The sequence below is a fragment of the Gopherus evgoodei genome, chromosome 3 (assembly GCF_007399415.2).
Source record: "Gopherus evgoodei ecotype Sinaloan lineage chromosome 3, rGopEvg1_v1.p, whole genome shotgun sequence".
NCBI classification, from domain to species: domain Eukaryota; kingdom Metazoa; phylum Chordata; order Testudines; family Testudinidae; genus Gopherus; species Gopherus evgoodei.
Window position 1 is genome coordinate 126,043,065 of NC_044324.1, and position 20,130 is coordinate 126,063,194.

The window sequence follows — 20,130 nt, forward strand, 5'->3', positions numbered from 1 at the left end:
TTTTGTCTTCAAGTGCTTGCAGATGTTATACACATTTCATTGTAGGTGACTGTCATAAACAGATAGCTAAGGGTTAATGTTCTTTTACCTGTAAAGGGTTAACACAGGGAACCAAACACCTGACCAGAGGACCAATCAGGAAACAAGACTTTTTCAAATCTGGGTGGAGGGAAGTTTTGGGTGTGAGTTCTTTGTTCTTTGTCTTGGGTCTGTGCCCTCTCGGCTCTGAGATTGATATTTCTATCTCCAGGTTTTCTAATCTTCTGTTTCGAAGTTGTAAGTACAAGGATAGTAAGACAATAGGTTTATATTGGTTTTTTTTGTATTTACATGTGTGTAGTTGCTGGAGTGTTCTGAATTGCATTCTTTTTGGATAAGGCTGTTTATTCATTTTTTTCCTTTAAGCAATTGACCCTGTATATTGTCACCTTAATACAGAGACCATTTTATGTCCTTTTTCATTCTTTTTATATAAAGCTTTCTTTTTAAGACCTGTTGGAGTTTTTCTTTAGTGGGGACTCCAGGGAATTGAGTATGCAGCTCACCAGGGGATTGGTGGGAGGAAGAAGTCAGGGGGAAAAATCTCTTTGTGTTAGATTTACTAAGCCTGATTTTGCATACCCTCTGGGTGAGTGGGGAGAGAGGTTAGATCTCTCAGTGCTTGTGTTTCAAGGACTTGAAGCAGGGAGGGTGGAATCCCTTTGTTTAGATTCACGGAGCTTGCTTCTGTATATCTCTCCAGGAATCCAGGGAGGGAACACCTGGAGGGGAGGAGGGGGAAGGGAAATGGTTTATTCCCCTTTGTTGTGAGACTCAAGGAATCTGAGTCTTGGGGTCCCCCAGGGAAGGTTTTGGGGAGACCACAGTGAGCTAGGCACTGTATAATTCCTGGTTGGTGGCAGCAATTACCAGGTCCAAGCTGGTAACTAAGCTTGGAGGTTTTCATGCTAACACCCATATTTTGGACGTTAAGCTCCAGATCTGGGAAGAAATGTTATGACAGTGACTCACAAGCAGACAAACGTGGAGGTGGGCTGAGTCTACCTAAACTGTGACTGTATGACATCGTCCTTAGACTGAAATGGCACTGCCCTTTGGGGAGGCTTGGGAGGTAGTGGTATGGCGAGTTCCTGACACAGAGAGGTAGGTGCTGCAGGCATCGGTGCTAACAGAAAACTTTCTTGCACTGCTGGAGATACCGGTACTGAGAAGCTAAGCAGGTCGCTGTGGCTGCGTATGTCTTTGGGGTGGTTGGGAGCAGCAATGAGTGACGGCTCTGTCACAGAGATCTTTCGGGATGCCCTTGAGGGACCTGGCACAGGCTCTGGAGGTGGCGATCCATTTTTTTTTTAGCTGTAGAGTGCTCCAGTGAGAGAGACTTCCCTGAATGTCTTTTAGAGTCTCTTCCTCTATTAGGCTTCAGCACCAACATGCCTGAGCAAGGTACTGAGCCTGAGGAAGGTCTAAGCCTTTTCTTTGGTATCGTGAATGGGACTGACGAGCTGCTGTCACCTCTGGTCTGCTCCAAACCTAGGCCAATGTACTTGGGGTGCTCTTCGTGTGAGAAGAGTCTGATGGGGAATGAAGTGCTGCCTCCATGAGCAAATATTTGAGCCTTGCCACTTTAGCTTTCTTTAAGTGGGGCTTAAATTCCTTAGAAATGAGACAAATGTCACTTATGTGGGATTCTCCTGAATATTTCAAACAGGCTGGGGTGGGTTACTGACCAGCATAGATTTAGTACAAGCGAGGCAGGACTTAAAACCTGGTGAGTGCAGCACCATTTCAGTACTGATCTCAGTACCGGCAGATGAAAACTACACCAAAAAGACCTAAGACAAAAAATCTATCACTAAAACTAGCTAAAACTAACTTAAACTTAACTAACTAACTACTTTCTAACAATAACGAAGTACAGATACAAAAGAAGGAGAATGCTTATGACAAGAAGTCTGAGATTGTTTTGACAACTGCCACTGGTGGTAAGAAGGGACTGAGAAGGGTTGGGGGTGACTCTGCCCTCTTATACTAGCATGTAGTGGCCTATGGAGACCGAGTCGCTTGAGCCGCCCTGATGGGTGCTAAAGGAAAGAGTTCTCCGACATCTAAGCACAAGGCTCGGACCTCCCTAACAGTGAAATGGACATGTGCAAACACTTGAAGAACTTATGATAAACTTGTGAAACTGACTTTAATTGCTCAGGCATGGAGAAATGCAAAAGTTACCAGTGCATGAATAAAGACAAGTAAATTGGATTTTAAAAATTCTATTAATCTTCATAGATTTCTAACAACTAGAGATGGTTAGAAAATGTAGAGAAAAAATATTTTGATTAAAAAAGCAATTTCACAAAAACCTACTTTTTAAAAAAAAATTCAGGACCAGCTCTTCTAGGAACGTGTATAAGGACATTTGTTAACATCAAATGTTGTGGCTTGGCAGAATATTTAAGATTCCATTTTTTAAGGGCCAGATTCTGCAGTCAGCTACATCTGTGCAGTACTGAGGGAAGAATTTATCTCTAAATCTTTTCTTAAGATGTCAGGAGGCTCAGTACTCATTAGTCACCTGAAGGTTATCGACTTGGACTTTCACTGCTTCCAAGGAACCTGTGAGGAGATGAAAGCGGGACAAAGAATATCTAGCTTCCATCAGGTAACTATTCAGTTCTTCATAAGCCACTTTGTAAATGCTCCACTGATCAAGCACAGACTGCAACAATATCTTCAGCTGGCCGACCTGGGAGAAAAAAACAACAATCAACATGGAATGTGTGAGATGCATTTGCTATTTGCTTAAATTAATTCCCTTCATTTGATCTTGAATTAAAAAAAAAAGGTTAAGCACTCCAGGCTCAGTGGTATTTGTTCTACAGTCATGCTTAACAAGAAATGTGCTTGGTCACATAACAATTCTGGCCAAGATTTTCAGATGTGATTAGTGACTTTGGGTATCTCAATTTCTGGCTGCACAACATATGACACCTTAAAGGGGGTCTGATGTTCAGTACTTAGCCCTTAAACCACATGGTTTGTCATTATTGATAGCACACACAGTGACTATGAGAAAAACTATTTTTCACAGCTGTTGATCAGGCTTTTTCATGGGACAGTACACAGCAGGGTGAGGTACTAGAACGTCTCTGAAGCTCCTGCCTTGTTCTCTAGAATCTCAGCTTTTTTTTTTTTTTTAAAGGCAAGTTTCTAATAGTTATGGGAGAGAAAAAAAATCTCAGACACACAAACTGAGTGTAACCATTGCAGCCTTGTCTGCACAAAGCCTGGAACAGTATATCTGAGAGTTGTGAACTGCTCCCTGAATCCCAGTGAGGCGGTAACTCAGAAACCTACTGATGATAGATAATGATGCTGACATTTTAATGATTTTATTCTTCATTAAAGAAAAGAGACTGACCTGCACAAGTTACTGTAAATGGTGTCTCATTTGGTGCCAAAAGTGAGTTGTGTTTGGAAAGTTCTGCCACCCCTGCCCGCCAATCAAGCAGCAGCCCAGCCCAAGGAGCAGAACCAACAGCAGAGTCATGCCCCATGCAGGGGGAGTCAAATTAAAGGAGCCCAGTGGAGCTCCTAGAGCAGCATCTTTTTATTTTGATCCTCTGCACAATCTAATGGGAGCAGCATCTGATTTTGGAAACTCCTATGAGGGGAAGATTACTTTTGTGGGTGGAGCTTGGAAGCAGCAGTGCTGGAACAATTCGTAGAGTGGGGGTGCTGAGAGCCATTGAACCAAGCTGCAAGCCCTGTATGTGATGGAAGCCACTTCAAGCCAGGGGCTGCTGCCGCAACCTCAGCACCCCTAGTTCCAGCACCCCTGCCATTTCCCCCCTAATTCAACATGTGGCTGTAGGTTTATTTATAGGCTTGGGGCAGTACTGCATACACTTTATTTGTAATGTGTGTACTTTGAAAGGTGGTCCTTGTAATGAATACAGTGCATTTCATGTGAAATCTGAAAGCACTGTGAAAACTTTAATAAATAAGAATTCAATACCCCTGTGAAATAGGAATTTTTATACCCGTTTTACATGTGTAATCACATGAAGGTTGGTAAAGACTCACTGCCCAGTCTCCTGGAACATTTACTCCCCTCCCTCCCACTTAGAAGAAATCCACCTGTTGCTTTCTGGTGAGAGCTATCTGCACTCACAGGAATACTAGGCACAGTTTGCCTCCTGATTAACGGGACCACGTTCTCTCACCATGTGGTCCAAATTGGCCCAGGAATGGTTAAGTTCTTGCAGGGTACTCATGACAACAGTAGAGACTTCTTCCTTCTTATTCCGGACCAAGGAAAGGCCACTCTGTTCTATTTTCTCGACTTCTTTTTCCTTTGCTTTAATCAACTCTTCCAACTCCTGAAAGAAACAAGCATTCATGTATTGTGTTTAGATCGATAATGCTTTCAGATACAAAAACTCTCTGCAAACCCCCAACTTCTGCAATGGTAACAATGGGAAGAGCACAGTGGTATGCTTAGTATTCCCTTAATAATAAAAATCCATCAACAATTTCTATGCCATATATTCTATTTTCCATACCATTCCTTGGTGGAGCAATAATTACTGATCTATCCCTATCCTGTCTGGAGGTAGTGTAAAGGGATCCATGCTGCCAGGTCATGGTCTGGGATCTGTAGGTCTGCCCTCTGGGTTGCACACTGATCCTGAGGTATTTGAGTCTGCACTCCCCACCTCCTCTATACCCCCAAAGCTACTCCTTTCTGAGAGATGAATCAGACAAAAACTGTAGATACTCATTAATATTCATCAGGCAGCAAGTGAGTATTAAGGACCAAACCCTGCCCAAGTTACACCCTTGAAAAGCCATATCATCAGTAGGAGTGCATGGGCAGAATTTGGGGCTCAATCTATAGCATACAGAGACATAAGCACATTCTAAGTTTTACAAGTATGATGAATTTCAGTCTATTGTTTCTTCTTACCATTTCATGTATTCTGTTCCATGTTTCTATTATTTTTAACTTTGTTATAATCCTCTGTTTCTCTTATACTCTATTTTCTGAGCTCTTGGCATCTGTTTTAGCAACTAAAATGTAGAAACTAGTTGATAATCAAATCATTTGGCATATTTTTTTTATTGAATTTCAGTATTTCTACGTATTTCCCCTGCATTCTCCTGGACAATGGCATATAAATTGGGATGGACCCAAACCAGAACATTTATTGTACTCTCACCATTCCTTAGTCTTGGTGATTGATTCCAAACCGCAAACTTGGTTTGGAAACAATGAGGTTTCAGAAAATAAAAACCTGGACTCCTTGGTCCATCTCCAGAACAAGAGCTTGGAATAATACTTGCATCATTTTCATAACATCTGACACCAAAACAGCCAATTGTTCACTTTTTAGCAGTGCCAATTAAATCTGACATTTTTAACCAATCTAATTGATTTTAATGTTAAAATGTATTATTTAAGTCTGTATGTGGTTGTTCCAAAAAAAAAAAAAAAAGTGGATGTGATTTAAACTGGCAAAGCATCAAACGCCAGAAATAAACAGGGAGCCAGAAATATTTACAGAGGAAACTGAGATGTCTATCCTTTCAATCTGATAACTCAGTTAAAGAGTCATTTATGTTTCTGTTCTATGATGAAAAAAAAATAAAGGCTGCCCTTAACTATTTAAGTTATATTGGATCAGTTTCAGTACCTGTTAATACATAAACTGTAGCTTTTGTGTTAGTTTAACTGAATACCTGACAATGTTTGACACCCTAGTGAAGTTATTTTTTAAACAATTTGTTTTTCTAATGATCAAAGTCTTGCCATTCACACAGCTGTGAATTTGTTGACATCTCTGACCCAAAGGAACCACGTGTAATAAATCGGATTAAGCTTTGGACCTCTGCCAAGCAGAGTCTGCCAACTATGTCAAGTTGTGCTAATTATGCATGGTGGCTTCATTGTATGGGTTATTTGCTTTATTGCACTGAAATAATAAAGTCATTTGTACTGAAGACACAGGTTGGATTCAATTTGAAGTTCACAGGAAAGAACTTTAAAATAGTAACTTCTGACACTGCCAAACGTATCAGCCCTCTGCATTCACAGAAACATAGATGGAGTTACTAAATTCATGAATTCTGGCAATATTTTATTGTACTTTCTAGGATCTCAGTTTTCATATGAAAAAAAATTTCAAGCCCTTCTGATTATTATGATTTACCTGCTTCTGACAAAGTGGGTATTCACCCACGAAAGCTCATGCTCCAATACATCTGTTAGTCTACAAGGTGCCACAGGACTTTTTGTCACGATTTACCTGTGACTTAACTAATATAGGGTCATAATACTGTGTTGATGGAAAGCTTGGGGAGAAAGAAATGAACAGCAACAATAGGTGAAAATTCCCCTATTCTTCGTAACAGGACCATAACACTGAGCATTACAAACTCTCCACTCCCATGGGGATAGAGCTGGCCTAGAGCTTTGAATTTTTCACCATTTCCTGTTTGTTGTCTAGTAGATTAAATCAGTCTGGAGAGATCTGATCCCTGATACCATACTGATGATCTGGCTTGGAAGTCCATATGCAAGCTGATTTCTCTAGAGGCTCCTACTCTATTTTCCTTGATCTGAAAAGAAGCAAGACATTCCTTCATGTTTAAAATTCCTAATATCATGCTGTCCCTACTGGACCAGAGAGCTGATTGTGGTTCCCTGATTCAGGGCCACCAGGCCCTGGAGCATGTTAGGGCTACCCAGGCTCAGTGACTTAAGGCCAGTGGAGGGTTCCATCCATGCCATGCCTCGCCTCCTCCTCCCTCTTACAGGAGGGGCAAGGGGGGGGGAAGATGATTCAGGCAGCGCCACCTTCACCAGCTATCCATCAGCAGAGAGTTCCCTGGCACAGGTGGAGTTTTCCACTGTCTCTAGTTGATTTAAGGCCCTTTGAGTTGCTTCTGTGACACAAAATGGCCTTAGTGGTCTGGAAAATCTGAATTATTTTGGTTTATTTGTGCATTTTCCATAGGGAAGGAGTATATAGGCCAAATTCGTTTTAAAGCATATTTCCCCCAGCATGTCCAAGGAAGGGAAGGCATCAGAAGGAGGGAAAGTAAACTTTTTAAGCTGTCAAGTGCAATGTTCATAACAGTGAAATCCAGAAAAGTGGCTGCCCAGAAAACAGAATGTATCCCTTTAACTCATAGAAATTCAGCATACCTGGGCATGGACCTGCTCCATTATTGCTATTACAATTATTAAGCTAGTATTCACATAAGTGTATGCATTTAGGTACGTTCAGCACACTATTACTCCTTTACATGTTGCACTTTAGTGGTGAAATCTTTACCTCACTGAACTCAAGGGGAGTTTCATCATTGATTTCAGTGCAGCCAAGATTTCACCCCATGTTTGTTAGGAGCTGTTTCTATATGCAGGAAAGAGCACCCGTGGTTTTCAAGAAAATGTTACCTGACAGTCTTTCATGGTATTCTGGACTGAAGCCTGATCTCCGATTCTCTGTTGTTTCTTCAATCTCTTCTCTTGGGCATCAAACCAAGTTTTCAAGCACTGCACATTGTTTTCATATTCTGTCCAGGACTCCAGCAGGCTTTCCAACAGCTGGATCTGTAAAGAAATACATATGTATTTATCCTAAATGAAACAGCTTCTCTGTCAAGAAAATTAAATAATTCAGTGCAGATGAATGCTGATATGTGCTTTCCTCAGAATTCAGTGTATTCCTGCATTCAGAATTTAGAATAGAGCATACAGTCAAACTCTATTTTATTCATTCTCGATTTATTAAGGGTTAAACAGCAAAGAAACAACTCAAAGAAGTCTTTCACTGAGGAGTTTCTCTAGTGATCTAGCTCATGATACCCCAAATTTGTGACAAGATGGAAGGAGATTTCCACATAAAAGTTTACATGAAGTTGAATTCTCTTCAGATGAATGGTGATGGAGTGAAACATTATTTACAGTGAAGAATAATTCCAGGCCAAAATTATTTCAATGTAATTTACTTCTATGCATTTGTGGTTAACGAGAACTGCCACTCATTATGCACATTTATATTTTACTTTGAAATAAGATTATAGGTTATTCACTTTTCTATTTTATGTTTGTAGAGTGCCTGGCACAACGGATTCCTGATCTTTATTGGGCCCTTCAGTGCTATTCTACTATAAAACAAACAAACAAAAATATAACTATATGTGTGTTCCTTGACAGATTACCAGAATTTGCTAGTTGTTTGACTTCATAAGCAAGAAAAGTCTGCCGATGCCCAATTTTAAGCTCAACCTGTCACAAGTGACAGGTTAAGACAGCATCAATCTTCTGAGCACTTTAACTAATAGACACTGGAGAAACAGAAAGCATTCATTCACTCTTTGTTTCAATCTGAACACCATGGTCACAAGTGTGCAGGAGCATTTGAAATAATTAGGAAATGCATTAAGATAAATGTAAAACTACTATCGGAAAGAAGATGACAAATCTCTGAGAACACTGAAGCAATTATGTTGACACTAGATCTTTTGCCAAGGGTGGTGTTCATATTACATAGGACATGCTAAATTACTTTTAGTATGTCTACTCCTGAATGAGTTGCATCTATTTTTAAATGCACACTTAAGAGCAGCTGGCCTTTTTCTTACCTTTTCTGTTATCAGGCTCTGGAGGATCTGCCAACGTCTGTTCATTGCTCCAAGCTGTTCTGCAAAATCAGTCTTGTCACTGCGTTTACTTTCCACGTCCTGGCTGCTAATCTGTAGTACGGACTGGTTCACAAAGTCTACTGTCAACTGTTTGCAATTTACATCAATTTTAAAGCCCTGGCAAAAAAAGAGAGGGGAGAATACGAGGATCCATCATCACTTTTCATGCTTATTCCTGGAGAGTTAGCATGGAAAATAGCATTTCTGGTTTATGATCTAGCAATAAACCAAGAGGTAAAATATCCAGACAATACACTACTAAAAAATGAATATAAAAATATCAGTCCTTAAAACTGTATGTACTAACTTCTGGAAAGTTTATTGATTTTCTCATTACCACCAATAGTGTCTCCAACCAGTGTGCTGAGGTCCATCTTTGAAATTTAGTAATCATAAGGTTGGAGAATAGCAAGGCTCCTTGGACAGGAGGGTGAATAGCAGAGATAGCCACAAGGTGTACCCTCAGAGCTCACATAAATAGGATCTCAAATGCAGAAGATACTCTGCAATGTCTTGGACCCTCACTTTTGAAGGCTGTATTCCATGATTAGTAGACCAGATGGGAATTTTTTTCCCCTTAAACAGGTAAGTTTACTTTGTTGATTGCTTCCTACTGTTGAGTAAAATCTCTTGAATCGCATGCCCTATACTGGCCAAGCCACTCACAAGCCATGCCATGAGATGGAGGCTGCATTTGTAGCATTTGACTGTGATGCTGCGACAGTCTGTCTGGGAGGAGAGGCAGACTGTGAAGAGATTGAGAGACTGTGAAGGTCTGAGAACAAGCATCCCCTGTCGTCCATTCCCAGCTTCTGGCAAACAGAAGCTACGGACACTTCATGGTTTTGCATCCCTGCCCATCTTGGCTAATAGCCACTGATGGACCTATCTAGCTCTTTTTTGAAGCCTGTTATAGTCTTGGCCTTCACAACATCCTCTGGCAAAGAATTCCACAGATTATTGTGTGAAGTAATACTTCCTTTTGTTTGTTTTAACCTGCTGCCTATTAATTTCATTTGGTAACCCCCAGTTCTTGTGTTATGAGAAGGAGTAAATAACACTTCCTTATTTAACTTTCTCCACATCACTCACAATTTTATAGATCCTCTATCGTATTCCTTAGTCATCTCTTCTCCAAGATGAAAAGTCCCAATCTTATTACTCTCTCCTCATAAGGAAGCTGTTCCATACCCCTAATCATTTTTGTTGCTCTTTTCTGAACCTTTTCCAATTCCCATATATATATTTTGAGATGGGGCAACCAGATATGCACACAGTATTCAAGATGTGGGCGTACCGCAGATTTATACAGAGGCAATATGAGATTTTCTGTCTTATTATCTATCCCTTTCTCAATGATTCCCAACATTCTGTTCCCTTTTTTGACTGCCGCTGCACATTGAGTGGATGTTTTCAGGGAACTATCCACAATGACTCCAAGATCTCTTTCTTGAGTTGTAACAGCTAATGTAAACCCCATCATTTTATATGTTTAGTTGGGATTATGTTTTCCAATGTGTATTACTTTGCATTTATCAACACCGAATTTCATCTGTCATTTTGTTGCCTAGTTCAAGCCATGGTGGATAGATGAGATCTGAGGGACATGTATATATTGTAAATCATTTGAAATCTCTATTGGAAAATGAAAAGCAGTTAAAATTGTTGAGTCATGCAGGGTCTCAATGAACTTGAGTTTTGAGTAGGAATAAGTGTTGATGTTTCCCTGTTCAGGGTGAGTTCCAGATGACTGAAAAGACTGATGGTAAACCTGACAAGGCCACTAATCTGCTCCTGGGATGGCCCTCAAATCAGCCAATGATTCAGGTGAGGGAAGACATGGATTCTGTTCTTTCTTAAGCAGGCTGTGAGCACCATCATGCCTTTGGTTAACACACGAGGCACTGATGATATGCCAAAGAGAAGTACTGTATACCAACAATGGTGCCCCCTGTCATAAACAGATAGCTAAGGGTTAATGTCTCTTTCACCTGAAAAGAAGTAACCTGAAACACCTGACCAGAGGACCAATCAGGAAACAAGACTTTTTCAAATCTGGGTGGAGGGACGTTTGTTTGTGAGTCTTTTGTTCTGGTCTTATATCTGTCCCTCTCGGCTATGGGAAGGATTTTTCTATTTCCTGCTTTCTAATCTTCTGTTTCCCAGTTGTAAGTACAAAAAGATAGGTTTTTTTTTTGTAGTTACATGTGTGCTTTGAATTGTATTCTTTTTGAATAAGGCTGTTTATTCAATATTTCTTTTAAGCAATTGACCCTGTATTTTTCACCTTAATACAGAGAGACCATTTTTATGTACTACTTCTTTCTTTTTAAGACCTGTTGGAGTTTTTCTTTAGTGGGGGACTCCAGGGAATTGAGTCTGTGCTCACCAAGGAATTGGTGGGAGGAAGAAGTCAGGGGGAAATCTGTGTGTGTTAGATTTACTAGCCTGACTTTGCATACCCTCTGGGTGAAGAGGGAAGTACTTCTGTTTCCAGGACTGGAAATAGAGAGGGTGGAATCCCTCTGTTTAGATTCACGGAGCTTGCTTCTGTGTATCTCTCCAGGAACACCTGGAAGGGGGAAGGGAAAAGGTTTATTTCCCTTTGTTGTGAGACTCAAGGGATTTGGTCTTGGGGTCCCCAGGGAAGGTTTTTGGGGGGACCAGAGTGCCCAAAAACACACTAATTTTTTGGGTGGTGGCAGCTTTACCAGGTCCAAGCTGGTAACTAAGCTTGGAGGTTTTCATGCTAACACCCATATTTTGGACGCTAAGGTCCAAATCTGGGACTAGGTTATGACACCCCCTCCATCACATAATCTAAGGAATTTCCTGGGACTGGGCAACATTGTGTGTCTTGAAGAGTGAGGGCAGTGAACCAATTGTTACCAACAAGGGAAGGAACGATTGATGCTAGGGTAACCATGCAGAATCTGACTTGCTTGATAAACTTGTTGAGAGCCAGAAGGTCCAATATGGGTCTCAGGTGTCCTTTGGACTTGGGGATCAGGAAATAGCAGGAGTAGAAACCCCACCCCAAAACCTTTGGGGGAGGGATAACTCAGTGGTTTGAGCATTGGCCTGCCAAACCCAGGGTTGCAAGCTCAGTCCTTCAGGGGGCCATTTAGGGAACTGGGGTAAAAAAAAAATCTGTCTGGGGATTTGTCCTGCTTTGAGCAGGGGGTTGCACTAGATGATCTCCTGAGGTCTCTTCCAACCCTGAGATTCTATGATTTCTAACCAGCAGGGAACTTTCTCTATAGCCCTCAGAGTAAGCAGAGCCTGAACTTCTTGTAAGAATATAGACTCATGAGATGGATCCCTTGAAAGAGACAGAGATGGAGGTTGTGGAGGTGGGATGGAAAGACACTGGATTGAATATACCAGTCCCAGCACTCAGGACCTACTTATCTGAGGTTATTGCCTACTAAGCACTGAAGAAGTGAGATAATTTTTCCCCAAAAGCAGCAGGAGAGGGGAGGAATGGGAAGATCACTGCTGGCTGTATTGCTTTCCTGACAGCTTGTTGAAGGGGAGAAGATTGGTTAAAACTGGGGAAAGATGACCCTCTCTTCTGAGGCTTATGTTTCCTCCTCAAGATGTCTGTTGCCTCTGACAACAGAAAGGCTGAATGGTACTGGTGAGAACATTGCTGTGGAGGCTTATATTGGCATCTCTTGATAACTGGACTATAAACTCCTAGGGAGCGAGAGAAGCACACAAGTCTTTAAAAGAGTCAACACCTGATCAGTCTTGCCTGAAAACAAAGATTGCCCATCAAAAGAGTAGGTCCTCAAAAGATTGTTCAGTGTCTGGTGCTATACCAGATTTATATAATAATGATGCCCTTTTTATTATAATTACAGAAGCTATCACCCTTGAGGGAGCATCTGTGACTGGAGCGAGGTCTTTGCAGTCAACCAACCCTCTGCTGTGAAAGCCCTGAACTCCTCTTTTGAGTAGTCTGGCAATTTATCTGAGCATTTAGACATTGCCTCCCAGTTGAAAAAATCATATTTTGCTAATAGAGCTCATTGGTTCACTATGCACACCTGGAGCAAGGCACTGGAATAAATCTTTCTTTCTAACGAGTCCAGTCTTTTAGGCTCTTTTCCCTTTGGAATCGACTTAAAGTTCCCAGCCACAACTCTCGCTGTCAGTGGCCATAACAATTAGGGAGTTTAGTGCTGGGTGAGAGTAAAAACACTCAAATCCCTGAGATGGGATGTCATATCTCGTCTGTTAATTTAGCTGTTGGGGTTACACACACTGGAGTAAATCCTAAGACTTTCATTGGCTGCAAGACAGATTTGTTAATCAAGACGGCTACTCTTCCTGGAAGAGTTGCCTGGAGGATGACCAATAACTCACGGGTATTTTCCTATACGAGTTCAGCTTGAATATCCAAAGCTATAGCCGCTCTCCAATGGGTACTATTGTTGGGGGAAAAAAAGTCTCCAGCTCTGGTATGCTTTGTGCAAATACACCTGAGGGAATACATGTCTGCAGCGATCTGAAGAACTACTTCTTGTTGATGCTCTTTTAGAGAAAAAAAAATCTGACTTTGAAAATTAAAATGCTTATGTGCAGATGTATTTATCAGAGTAAGAATGTTACCAATTTGAAAGGAACGAGTTAAGAATTTACATTCTAAAAATTTGTCTTTCAAATTTCATTTGGATAAAGAATTTTTCCTATTTGGCCTAAATCATTGTCTAGAATTGTTTGGTGCTAGAAAACAATAGTAACCTTCCTGTTTAAGAGGTAGGTGATCTTTCTATGTAAAGAATTCATAAATCAATATGCAACATTTGCCGAATGTTTTGTGGTCTTTGGACAAAATTCAATCATAATAAAATTCAATTATTTTCATGTCACCTTGTCTTTGTACTGAAGTTACAGAATACAGAGCTTTAGTTCATATGCTGAATCTGATAAAATAAATCTCATGTATTTGCCAACCATCCCCACTTAATTACCTTGTACTTCTGTAGATAATCCTGAATGGCTTTATGTCCTACTACATTTTTTATATTCTCCTCATCCTCCTGAATGATATTTTCCATTAATGAAATCCAACTCATGAGTTCAGTTATGGCATGACGAGAAGGAAGCTTGTCCATCTGAAGCTGTAAAGGCAATGGATTTCAATTAATTACATACTGTCAAGAGAATGGATAAAAAGCACTTTGCTCTGTTAATTCAGCATACTCTATCTTTCTCTTTCTTCATTATTCTGCATGCTTACCAGATCATTTGGTCTGGTTTTCTGGATGTTTATAAACTGTAAAGTATAAGTTCTTTTTGGAAGTATATTATATTACATACATAATTATACATGTATAATTATTGGTTTCAGAGTAGCAGCCGTGTTAGTCTGTATCCAGAAAAGAACAGGAGTACTTGTGGCACCTTAGGGACTAACAAATTTATTTCAGCATGCTGAAATAAATTTGTTAGTCCCTAAGGTGCCACAAGTACTCCTGTTCTTTATGTTAATTATTGTGTGTCTATATAAGCAAAGAACCATATTTTAAGTAATATTTTTAAACCGTCACTGATCATAAACCACAAGCAATTTTGGATTTACTTCCATTTGTCACTGTCACTTTAGGGAGACATCTGAATGAGCCTATGAAGATTCCACTACTGAATTTTAATAACCTGTCAATTATCAGCTGTAACTACACTAATTACACATTGTACTAGATATACATGGGTCCCTGGACAATATCCTATACCCTCTTCCTTATTTGTTAACGGCTGATGAGCAAGTCTGCTGCAATGATTTCCTACTTCTGTGCCCTCCTCCTACGGCAGCTGATTTCTCAATGGATTTGGGAGACTGGATTATTTAAAAAAACACAAGTCATTTTCAGCTTTTGATGCAGCATTTTTAACTTAAATTTAGTTCTTCATTTCTTTTAAAAAGACATGAAAATTATTTTTCCCTGATGGCGGCTTATAGCTCTCTATCAGATTGCTTCTCTGTTTCTCAAGAAAAAGAAAAGTATTTAACCTGCATTAGGAGAAGTTTCAGAAGGCTACAGTATGGTACTATTTTGCATGTATGACACGCCATCTAATGCAATGACTGCAATTAAAATTTTTGCAGCGTGTATACTATTACCAGGTCTAGCAGTATTCCTTATTATATAGTGAAAATTATACCTGCTTGAAGCCATAATACCTTACCTACCAATGAAAATAATAGAAGAAAACTTCTTCACTGAGACAACTATACCCTGTGCAATAGTACTGAAGTTAAAGGAAAAGTATTAAAGTAAAATTTCCTATTTCAAACATCCAGTTTCCCCCTATGAGGCCTGCAGCAGCTTTTTCTATACTTGTTTTTGTCTTTCCCAGAGTTGAACTCTGCCCACGCAATTTTGGCATATAAAGCAACAACTGTTAAACAAACCCCTCCTGAACTGACATTTCTAACCACAGGCTATTAAAAGGCTAGAGTGCAAAATGTAAAATTGACTCCCCCCATTTCTTGCAAATGCATATAATAAAGTTCTAATAAAATATAAAAATATCTATGTTTAAAAACACTTCAGGCTTTTTGCTTCGATTTGTAAGATAAAATGTAATACTTACAGCTGCACTTAGCATTTGTGAAAGCAAAGGACTTCTAGCACTGACTAGAGTGGGGTACACACTGTGTAAGCTTTGCCACAGAACTCTGCCACTGCACATTAGCAAAGACTTCTATCCCAGCCCAAGTGTAGGAGGTTGGAGGGGAATCGTGCTCTCTCTTTAAGAGACTGCTAACTATGCCAAGAGATATGGCGGTGTGCGATGAGCAAGACGACGAGGAATATACCTTTTAATTTGAATTGGTCACAATTTGAAACTTAAGTGAAAGGCAGTGTTATTGATCCATTGTGCCACCCAACTACACTTTAAATATTTCAAATGCAAAAGCTTTGAATTCAGTGACTGTATTTCTCTGAACATCAAAGGCTGTTGTAGCAGGAAACTTCTCCCCTACCTGATGTAGTTTTTCTTGTACTACTGGAATTTGTGTAAGTAACTCTATCCACTGGCTGTCGATCTGAGACAGTCCTGCACGCAGTGCTACTGTATCCACTTTCTTTAGCCGAAGGAGCTGGTTCCCAGTGCTTAAAACAGAAGATTTCTGGGATGATTTGGCATCAACCTCTTTTGAAAACTCCTGTAAAAGGATCATAATTTCATGGAGATAAATATGTGATATTAACCAACTAAAAATAACTTTATTCCTCTACTCAAAAAGAAACATCTTTTAAAATATGTACTGGATTTGGTAGCCTCTTACATTTTAGTCTAGGTGGAAATATAAATGTTTTAAAATTTCTTTTTTTGTGTTTTAATTAAAAGTACAAAATCTTTGTACAAGAACAAAAACCATCAAAGCCTAAAATCACTACATACAATAGGTGTTACAAAGTACGAAGGGCACTTTCTAGTGACTTTGCTCAGACATTCTGTATTTAACAGTGCTGTTTAACATTCAGACATTTGAGGTGGGGCTTTAAAAAGCAAGCATTGTATTGTACAGCCGGTCTACACACACACACAGACAAGGAGAACATTTTTTCACGTGCAACATTTTGCTGACGACTTATGCATAAACCTTATGAGAGTGGGACCATTTGTTTGCAATAAGAGATAAAAAGGTGCCTAAGATTCCTAAAGTGACTTACCAAGAAAGCATTCAGATGATCTCGCACCATTTCAAGTTCTTGAGGGACTGTCACTGACTGCTGAGTCCAGAACTCCAGCCGGTCCATTGCCAATTGTAACCAATGAATCAGCTCAACTGATTCACTCTGATATCTGTGGGGATATTAATGATAAAAACACAGTAATTGCCAACCTTAGTCTCTAGGGTAGTCTCTCAACAAATGAGGTTCTACACTGGAAGCCTGATTTTACAAAGACCACCACCTTCCTCTCCTAAAATCCACAAAAACATCATAAGGTCTTGAAAGTTGGTAAGAGAGAACTGGGAACCAGCTCAAATTTGTTTTGCTTAACTGTGATGTCTTAAAATTAGATCTGTTAAAGCCAGCTACAGCAATGTACTTTTCCTCACTTTCTAGCAATCCCCACCCTCCATCCAGAAGCAAGATGAAACCTATTTTGTCAGATTCCCCTTGCAGAGATCTGGTAGCCAGGATCAATAATTAGTGAATAGAAGTCGAATTACAAAAGTTATTAATATTTTCCTGGTTTGACAAACTACATACTGAGGCAAGCTTTCCCTACTCTTCACTGGGCTGATTCTACCAAACGTGAATGGCACAAAATGTCTCCGTTAGATGAATAACATTTTAATGGCAGGGTCCTATATTTCCATCATGGTCTCTCTTTAAGAGATTGCCAATTATGCCAAGAGATATGGTGGTCTGTGATGAAAAAGATGATTAACCAGCCAATTAACCCAGGGTCATCAGACACAGAGCTTGAGTGCCTCCATATACAATACTGTATATACTGATCACGGAGTTAAAGCTCTCAGAAAAAGCAAAGATTAGTATGGTGACAAATCAGACCATTTAGTATCAGAAACATGTATTGGTATGTATTAAATTATAATACAATTGTTTTATGGTACACATTTTTGAGAGTTTTTGTGCAAAGAAGAGAGTCAGCTGGCACTCTATGGGGGCAGAGGTAAGGTAGTTTGGGAAGTGCAACTGTAATATTAATTTCCTGGGATTTTTAAAAAATAAACTCTACGTGTTTTTGAAAACATAACTCTCCTTGATTTTAATGGCACAGGATCAGACACTTAATCCCTCAGTTTCATTAGCACTACCTTGTCCAGTGCTTTAGTATAGTCTCCAGTCTGTGCAGTTCCTTGGTCACTTTGCTGGTGTTGTTTAACCAGTGCTCTCCTAACTGGTTCAGTTGACTTTCTAGAGCTGAACAGCTAATAGAGAAAAGTAGTCTTTTCCCATCATCCAACACCTGGTAAAGCTTGGGCTGGTATTCAGTCAGGCTAGATTTCAGGCGCTGTAATGACAGGGGACAGGAAAGACAGTTGATCAGTAGCTTCTCAGTGCCCCATTTTCCTTTTGCTGTTTTGTTTGGTATATCAAACTCCCTCTCTGTTTCAAGGACTCTTTTAATTCAAATTCTATAGCTCAAAAAGACCATGCAAGGAAACACCAGCTGGACCTCCTGTTCATCATTTACCATGCCACAAAGTTGCTCTGCTGAAAATGACACTTGCAACATGGTGTGTGTTGTGTTTGCATGCCTGAAATTTCAGGGCAGCCTGCAGAAGCCAGCATTACTACTGAGAGGAAAGCAGAATCAAACTCAGAGTCCAATCCTCTGACTGTTAGCATCCTTGACTTCAATGGAAGTTAAAAGTGCTTGCAGGATTGGACCCTCAGACACCAACTGCCAAGCTTCGTATCTCCTGTAATGATTCTCCTCCACCACTAGGTCTTCTATGTGTCTCCTCCTTCCATCATCACTGTGACTTTCAGCTGTGCAGGTGCACAAAATAAAAGTTCACTCAACCTGTCCAGGCCATAAACTGTGTAACTGTGGGAGTGTGTGTGTGGGGGGGAGGAACATCTGAGTCATATGCAAAGTACAGTACAATTTAGGATGGACAGTTAAGTGGGTGAAAGGAAAAGAGCACAGGCATGTGAGAGTATTAAATTGTGCAGAATGGGAAGTTAAACTGAATTTTTTGTGGCACCTTATAGACTAACAGATGTTTTGGAGCATGAGCTTTCGTGGGTGAATACCCACTTCGTCAGATGCATGTATGCATGCATCTGACGAAGTGGGTATTCACCCACGAAAGCTCATGCTCCAAAACGTCTGTTAGTCTATAAGGTGCCACAGGATTCTTTGCTGCTTTTACAGATCCTAACTAACACGGCTACCCCTCTGATACTTGAATTTTTTGATTAAAGATGGGGGCGGGGTGTCTTTTGACCCTGACGGGTAGCATAATTTGCATTTTTCAGAGACATTAAGAAAATGTGGTTTCATTATTCAGGCTGTGGAGACTTTAGAGACACATATATGCATTCCCCAAGGTAGTCCAGAGCATATGGCAGTGTTCTAAGGGTTAAGAAGTAAAACACAACATCAGAATAATCACATAGTATGGGGAAAAAAAAATCTATTGAGCACAAAATGCAGAGGGAAAGATCAGAATATGAAAATCACTACTGTGGAAGAGCATCAAGATGGCTCCAAGGCTTTCAAGCGACAAGGAAGCATCTCATGTTCCAGATGGTGAACAGTAACGTAGTCGAGAAAGAATAATCCAAAATATCCACTAAAACTCAGCAGTGACAGCATCAGAAACCTGGGTCTTCCTCTGGATTGGACAATCTTGCCAGTTAGAAGATAATCAGGAAAAACAAAGATAGGCACATCCGTCAAGACAGAGAGAATAAAGCAGAAGGCCTTTCCATAAAATGAGACCAAGAATGCAGGATTTAGTAGAAATCCCAGATGTAAACTACTAGCTTTTACTGTGCTTAAGAGATTTATAATGAATGATCAAAAAGTACATCATGTTTGAAAATCCCATGCTGCCACTGACCTGATAAAGCGTGATCCGATCTGTAAGCCTTTCCTCTGTCTCCTCTACCAAACCAACACTAGGGATGTTACTTTCAACAGCCTCCAGCTGTCTGGTCAGTTCCTGATAGTCCTCGTCCAGGTGTGTCCAGGTCTACAATAATAATTTATACATATGTATGGCAAATACTTGCTTTGACTTCTAGGTTTTTATTTCCAACTAAATTTAAAAATATTATCTACATCCTTTATGTAAATTTCTCCAAATGCATTTTCCCAGCCCTAAAGGAAATGCACAGTATATATAAAATATGTTACCTCTATCATAGACACTCAGGATCAGCCTTTAGTCATGTGATCCAAATCACAGACTTGGCTACTGCTTGGAAGATGACATTTTCTCCTCCGTGACAGGTCAAGCCCATTTAACTTTGAAAATGCTATACTACTAACATTATGGTTTGGCTGCTGAACCTAATGCTCTCATTGCTTCACAATACATGAGCATCAAAAATCGCACATAATTCTCCACTCTGACATAGGGGAATATGACAAGAGGGACCAAGGTTCACCAACACTGGCCTCCCTTTTCAGGGACAGGGGGGATGCATCCTTAATAGCGTATCATTACAGAGGAAGGAGAAAACAGAGAAACCCCTCACCTCTAGAATGTATTCCAGCTCAACACCCCGCTTATGAGCTTGTTTTAACACAGCGGAGGCTTGTGCCATCTGTTTCGTATGTGACTGGGTTTCCCTCAGGAGGGCAAAACTGCTTATCTTCCTAAACAGCGTTTCTGTCAGGATCATATGAGACTCCAGACCCTGGAAATATTCCTGAAAGGATTCCAGAAAACAAAGATCAGAGTGTACCACTTAG

General features: G+C 40.2%; 1 protein-coding gene across 1 annotated transcript in view; it reads right to left on the reverse strand.

The window, feature by feature from the left end:
* The window catches only part of SYNE1 (spectrin repeat containing nuclear envelope protein 1), a 402,501-nt gene that overhangs the window by 82,341 nt on the left and 300,030 nt on the right, over positions 1–20,130 (reverse strand). Inside the window, exons 106-115 of the mRNA XM_030556596.1 lie at positions 19,914–20,087; positions 19,274–19,405; positions 17,516–17,712; positions 16,398–16,530; positions 15,704–15,886; positions 13,686–13,835; positions 8,647–8,823; positions 7,457–7,612; positions 4,221–4,376; positions 2,570–2,740 (exon numbers count right to left, since the gene is read on the reverse strand). Of these exons, the coding sequence (XP_030412456.1) occupies positions 2,570–2,740; positions 4,221–4,376; positions 7,457–7,612; positions 8,647–8,823; positions 13,686–13,835; positions 15,704–15,886; positions 16,398–16,530; positions 17,516–17,712; positions 19,274–19,405; positions 19,914–20,087 (1,629 nt within the window). The remainder of the gene's footprint in view (positions 1–2,569; positions 2,741–4,220; positions 4,377–7,456; positions 7,613–8,646; positions 8,824–13,685; positions 13,836–15,703; positions 15,887–16,397; positions 16,531–17,515; positions 17,713–19,273; positions 19,406–19,913; positions 20,088–20,130) is intronic.